Source organism: Tinamus guttatus, unplaced genomic scaffold (assembly GCF_059628265.1).
Source record: "Tinamus guttatus ecotype Peru unplaced genomic scaffold, ASM5962826v1 Tinamus_guttatus_pri_ptg000187l, whole genome shotgun sequence".
In the NCBI taxonomy this organism is placed as follows: domain Eukaryota; kingdom Metazoa; phylum Chordata; class Aves; order Tinamiformes; family Tinamidae; genus Tinamus; species Tinamus guttatus.
The window spans coordinates 1,043,939-1,050,954 of NW_028288721.1; the positions used below are offsets into that span (position 1 = coordinate 1,043,939).

General features: G+C 44.2%; 1 protein-coding gene across 1 annotated transcript; it reads left to right on the forward strand.

Moving 5' to 3' along the window:
• Positions 1-2,548: 2,548 nt before the first annotated feature.
• Positions 2,549-3,502, forward strand: LOC148594926 (olfactory receptor 12D1-like). The gene has a single exon (XM_088523387.1). It carries the CDS (start codon positions 2,549-2,551, stop codon positions 3,500-3,502), a length of 954 nt encoding a protein of 317 aa, XP_088379513.1.
• The last annotated feature ends 3,514 nt before the right edge of the window (positions 3,503-7,016 follow it).

The following is a 7,016-nucleotide window of genomic DNA, read 5'->3' on the forward strand; positions in this document are numbered from 1 at the left end:
CCCAGCATTATGAATGTAAAGCGGAAGAAATTGAAAGAAGTTCAGGTAAATGGTGAGAGTAACTATGACTCTCCTAGGATAGGACCATAGTTAGCAACTGGGCATTGCTGCAGAGGCAGCACCTCCTCGCCGGTCCCACTGGAGCCCAAGTTTTGGGTGACTAAGCTTGCCTCTGCCCCAGTCTTGTTACTCTCTCCCTACTGACCAGAAATCACCAGCTGCTCAGTAGTATCTCAAGGTGACTCCAAATTTATCTGAGCCAAGATTATTCATGTCTAGGTCATAGCCCTATCCCTTGGGGCTTCAATTTGGCATCCCAGTTGAATGTGAGGGATTGGTTCTTCTGAGTTAATGCAAACCTCTGTAGAGATGTCTTCCAAACCAGTGAAACCTCATGTCATAAATTTTGTTTCTGGGAGCACGCAGGCTGAGGAATTGCCCAGTGATACCGCAAGGACACATCCTGTGGTTGTTAGAGCTGAGCCTATGTTCCATGTTAACCCAGAGGTCCATGACGTGTTGGCTGCCGGAGGCTCATCTCTGAGAACAGTGGTGGAATCACTCCCCGACGAAGAGGTGAAGCCCAGTGAACTATCATCTGCCTCTGGGCCTGCAATCTCTTTGCCTGATGCTGTCCTGGGTGCCTCAGTCCAGGCAACTGAGGTGGGAACATCGGTCCTCCAGCTACCACAAGACCACCCAGCATGTCCATGCCGTGGTACCAGAGTGGAGAAGATGGCAGCCCTAGCAGAACATTTAAAGAGGACCCATGGCCATCAACGAGTCCTTTATCAGTGCTCCTGTTGTGGGAGAACAAAGGAGAACCATCATAGTATTGCCTGTCACTTCCCAAAGTGCTGTGTGCTCCCAGCTGAAGAAGAAGGAGGACCCTCGGAAGTCCCAGCTACGAGGGCCTCAGGGAATTAGCACTGCTGAGAAAAACGGAATTAGCACCGCTGAGAAAAGCGGAATAGTTGCACCAAGGGGACAGACCAGTGGAGAGGCAAAAGACAGAAATGGTCAAGAACGTATATAAAAATGTGGCTGAAATGATGAGAGTGGGAACCCTTTCCTCCACGATTGCATTGGAGAAGGTCCTGGAAGATGATGAAGACCTCCTGGAGACCATCAAAGAAAAGAAGAAAAAAGAAAAGAAAGAAAAGAAAAGAAAAGAAAAGAAAAGAAAAGAAAAGAAAAGAAAAGAAAAGAAAAGAAAAGAAAAGAAAAGAAAAGAAAAGAAAAGAAAAGGAAAGAAAGGAAAAGAAAGGAAAGGAAAAGAAAAGAAAAGGAAGAAAAGAAAAGGAAAAGGAAAGAAAGAGAAGGAAAGGAAAGGAAAGGAAAGGAAAGGAAAGGAAAGGGAAAGGAAAGGAAAGGAAAGGAAAGGAAAGGAAAGGAAAGGAAAGGAAAGGAAAGGAAAGGAAAGGAAAGGAAAGGAAAGGAAAGGAGAAGAGAAGAGGAAAGGTTATGAAGGGATCAAAGGAAGGGATGTTAAGATAGAGAGCTTAACAGGTTATCTGTGTAGTTGTATCAGAAGCAATGAAACCATGATACCTATTCAACTTAGTATGCCTGGGAATATCAAAAAGATGTCACACACTTCTTCGAAAAAGCCACCTTTAAAACAGTCTTTCTTAGAATCAGGCATTATATCCTTGCATATTTTAATATTTATATATTTTTATTCTACGTCTTCCTCCTGTTTATGAGAGCTTGCTATACAAATAATCATTATCAATATTAACAGGATGTAGCTAGAGGAAAACTCATTGTTATTTTATCAGTTCAACTCCCCACAACATCATTAGCTTTCTATGCCCCTGAAATGCTATGCCTTGGTGTTTTCTGAAGTAAACCCCCTAAGATTCAGAGGCTTGATCCCAAGAGGAGTTAGCAAAGAGACAGGAATTTTCCTTGGCCAGAAATAAATGTGATTTCTTCAGTGGCAGAGAGTACTATATAAAGAAGGAAGGATGAAAATTAATCCTCTTTGACAGCAGTGCATTATATGGGATCTCCTCTACTGCTGTAGTTCTCTCAGCTTCGGCAAGGATATAGTTTATTCAGCCAGGACCTGGAATGAAGAAGAAAACCTACTGCAGGACTCTTCTTTCATTTCTATTTTTTTAAAAAGGAAAACCTACAGGATTTCAAAGTAATTTTCATGCAGACTTTAGGTAACCAGCCTTCCTTTTTCCCTTCCTCCCTCGCTGCTTTCCCCACAATTTTCTTTGCTTGCTGTTTTCAAATATGCCATTCCTTTTAGTGGGCTGGTACACAGGTGGCAATTACAGCGTCACTATCGACCCTAGAGCTTACAGCAATTCCAGCATTTGTCGAAGGGTCTGGAGTGGGAGATCAAGTAATTCTTCTGTGCCCTTTTCCACAAGATCTGATACAGGTCCCGGATTGGTATCTGATCTTTTTGATTTATGAAGCGGCATCAGCTGCTGATGCACCTTCTAGAAGAGGGCTCCAGGGAATGTGTAGAGTAGCTCAGGATGGAAAGATAGCAAGCTACTGCTAAGTTAGTGTCTCTTTCCCTGCAGGCATGGAGAACCAGACAGAGGTGAGGAAGTTCATCCTCCTTGGCCTGAGCAATCTTCAAGGGCTGCAGCAATTCCTGTTCGCGCTCTTCTTGCTGCTCTACCTGTCCAGCCTGCTGGGGAATATGGCAATCATGATTGTAGTGGTGTGCGAGTCCCGGCTACACACCCCCATGTACTTTTTCCTCTGCAACCTCTCCTGCCTGGATATTTTCTACTCCACAGTTACTGTACCCAAGATGCTGGCTGGCTTCCTCTTGGGGCACCCCCAGGACATTTCCTACACCGGCTGCCTAAGCCAGCTCCACTTCTTCCACTTCCTGGGCAGCAGCGAAGCTTTGCTGCTGGCTGTCATGGCCTATGACCGCTTTGTGGCCATCTGCAACCCCCTGCGCTACACCCTGCTCATGAGCCCACGGGCCTGCCTCCTGCTGGCTGCGGCCACTTGGGCTACGGGCTTTCTCCACGCTGTCATGCACACGGTCATGACCTCCCAGCTCCATTTCTGCGGCCCCAACCGCTTCCACCACTTCTTCTGTGACATCAAGCCTCTGGTGAGACTGGCTTGCAACAGCAACCAGCTCAACCTCAACCTTCTCAGCATCATCACCGGGGCCCTTGCGATAGACCCTTTTGTCTTCACACTTTTTTCTTACCTCTACATATTTTCCTTCCTCCAACTGAATGTCCGGTCCATGGAGGGAAGGAAGAAAGCCTTCTCCACTTGCATCTCCCATCTCACAGTAGTCGCCCTACTTTATGTCCCTGTCATTTCTAACTATGTGCCACCTTCCTCAAGGAATTCACCCAAGAGGGACATGATAGCCACCCTTAAGTATAATGTTGTCACGTCAGTGCTCAACCCTTTGATTTACACTCTGAGAAATGTGGAGGTGAAACGTGCCCTAAAGAGAAGACTGGTACAGAACATGTTTTGCCATGCAGCTTCTGTGGGGTAGTAGGCAGTGGGAAATCTAAACAGAGGAGCTTTTGGCTCTAGACTGTGTTATGCAGAAATCTCCTTTTCACTCTCAATGGCTTGAATACCTTCATAAACAGCCTACATATTGGATGTGGTCTCATGTCACCTATCTTGGGCAGTATCAATGCTGAAAGATGAATATACATTGGTGGAATAGCCATTCCCATTCATCTGGCTGGAAAAGAGAAGTTGCGGAGAAGGATACTTAAATAAAAACAGCTTTGTTGGAGTGGTTTTCCCTCCAAGTCACCTGACTTTTTTTTTCAAAGAAGTTCATCTTTTTGTAAAGCCAATTGAGAAGGAAGGATTCAGTTCTTTCATTTCAGTTGGACATATATAGAAGTGTAACTCATGCCACTTGAAATGCTACAGGTATCTCTTAGCTGGTGTCTCTCTGATTCTCCAGAAAGGCAAAGGTCTTTCATAGGCTCTGCACCACATCTACTAGCCCTGTATGGATGTCAAATATGCTGGGGCCTCTAAGGTGATGCTAGGCACCTTTGTGCAGGCAACTTCACTTGCCAGTAGCTCACGTAATACATTATGTCTTTCAATACTGGCATTTGGTACAAATGGACAATAATCAATAATACAGCAGCTAGTTTTGCTCTCCACCAAACAATGTCTGATGATATTTTTAGGGTTTCCCCTTTTTCCTTTAGACAGGAATTCTCTGGTAGCATTTACATTGGCTTGCAGTCACTCTGTTACTTTATTGCCCGGTGTTTTCTGATAGATTCATTTTCAAAGTTTGAAGTAGCACTACCTTGACAATGCAGCTTGGTCCATTTCACAAATTCCTCCTCTCTCCAAGTCTATAGACTTGGAAAAATAGCTTTTGGAAAAGGGTCTCTCATTCTAAGACCACCTCGCCTTCTTCACATGGGACTGGGATCACTTTGATCACTGTTTTATCCAAAACTGATGGTTTCTAATGTTTGTTTCACTCAGCTACCATCCACAGTTCTTTAAAATATTTATCAATATCTTTCTTTAGTTCTACTGATAAAATAATGCCATATGGGGAGTGGAGAACTCTATGCAGCCTGCCAGCCTGCCCATTTGGAATTCATAACTGCCAACCGAGTGATTTCCCAAGCCACTGTCTTTAGTATTTGTGTGGAATGTGGAATCACAGATACAGACAGGAAAATGACAGCAGCCTTTAGCTGCTGACTGAATACTCAAGGCTGTGGAGGCACACCATGGTCCATGAAATAGCTTGACTTTGCAGTTATTTCACCCTTCAAGATATTGACCTTCTGCAATGGTTTTAGTCCAGCGATGGCTTTCCATCCAACTTAACCAGGACTCAGTTTGTTTTCTTACACCTTGAGTTTTCATATCCTTTTTGTGAGTACTGTAAGATCTAGGTGGAGATACAAGAGTGAGTGGCCTGGGTTCAGAAAGTGGAGTCAGACCCCAGGTGATAGTGGCTCCTGTTGTGCTCTTAAATGGGGCAAGAGAAGGTTGAAGCATCACTTACTAGAGCAGGACCATGGGTCACTGTGCCAGCATATGGGAATGTAGGTTAGTGAGGGGAGCGTGGGAGAGGGGAGTGAGGATCTGTGTCAGCAGCTAGAGCAGGGGATCACAAGTCATAGTGCCCATGGCAGCAGCTGCAGCAGGAGGGGGACAAGCTGTTAACCCAGTGATCTGGTGTGTGTGTGTGAGAGAGAGAGAGATACACACTGAGTCTCACTAGTGGTGGCATCTACAGAGAGGAGAGCATCAGCTGTGCTTGGGGTGGAGAGGCGTCCCCTAGGTGCACCAGGCTGGCCTCCAAAGGCCAGACAGGAGACTTTGGGTCCCAGAGCCACTGGGGGCAGCAGCTTTATAACATCCCTTAGCAAAATTGCATTTTGGTAAGGGGATGGGCCACAGAAAGATGTCTTTTCCATTGGAGATACCATTATGTCAGTCAGGTACCATTATGTCAATAAAGAACCACATAGCCAAGACACAGTTACTAGTTGAAGCAGCATTTTTTCACTCATGCAAGCTACATAATAATAAATATTTGCCTGCTTGCTAATTCTAATCACAAGGCAACAGCCAAGCAGATTTTGCACCATAGAACACTAAAAAATATAATCCTGAGGAACCCAGCAAACCCAGAAAAAAACAAAACAAAACAAAAAAAAAACACAAAAAACCACACACACATATATATATATGTTCTTCTCCACTATAGACACCAGACATTATCTTGGACTTGGCAGTGAAACTTTCGCAGATTTCCCAAGGTACATGGGTTATGAAAGTGCTAATCAGCCACGAACATTAAAACGATGAGAATGTTCTTTCTAGTGAGGAACACTGGAAAGAGAGGTATTAAAATTTATGAATGTTTCTAAATGCCCAAAAAATGATTTTCCTGACGTGTTTTTAATGTCCTCAATATCCTCATTCTTTTTCTTCTTCTTTCATTTTTCTTTCAATGAATTGCAACTAGAAAAATGAATAATGTTAAAAATGAGGTCAAAAACATTACTGAGAGCAGTTCTACATGTATTCTCTTTTTGAAACATACTCTAGTGTGCTTCATTCAGCAAAGATCAGAGGCAAAGGGGAAAATTTTCTGCCCTATTCTAAGACTCATTTTAAAACAGGTATCTGATGGGAGTGATGGAAGAGTGTGAATTGCCTTCAAGAATTTTCTCCTTTTGCACTTACTGCAGGTAGTGAGAAGACCTGCGGAAGATCTGGTGAGGAGTCATTGACTGGCAGAGTACGTGATAGCTGGCCCAGCTTGTGAGACTATACACTGACCAAGTTCCCATCAGAACCAGACACACATATGACCACTCCATTCTTCGAACCAAATGTGTCTTCCTCAGCAACACTGTTTTTCCCTAAGATCCACCATTCATCTGTTACAAAGCTTGAAATTCTGGGTGACCTCCTCTGTGCATGGATGATCATCTCTTGGGTAGAATGGGTAGCCCAGATGTTCTTCCTTCATCTCTGTTTATACAGAGATCTGCAACCTTGATAAAACAGCCTATGAATGCTACAGGGCCAGCTGCAACCCTGGGCACTATCTCATACGTATGGTATGGGTACAGGGATCTCCTGTGGACTGACTGGAATGATGATCAAACTGTCCCACTTCACAGAATTTGACCGCTTGATCTGTAATGAGTTGCTAGTGATTGAGCCAGCTCGCACACATACCAACAGCTAGCTAAACCCCATGATCTTCATCCTGGGAAATGAGTACATGAGGTGGGCACTCCCTAAGCTAACTGGGAGAAAAGTAGCCACAGAGGAGAAATAAAGGCTAGAGCAAAAGCAGTGGCAGTTTCCAGGGTCAGCTGTTGTTTTTCAGCTTTATCAACAAGAGATAAATTTCACTGTGACAAACTGGCACCTAATCTCCTTCTGTGTGGATAATCCTGGTACCTCCATTTGTGCATGTTGAGGAGACTGTTTGAACTCTCTTGCCTCACTGAGAAACATAGAAAAAGGAGATTTCTTCCAAGATTAAG

Excerpts from the sequence above, each read along its gene's own strand:
- LOC148594926 (XM_088523387.1), top strand. The coding sequence starts at position 2,549 with ATGGAGAACCAGACAGAGGTGAGGAAGTTCATCCTCCTTGGCCTGAGC.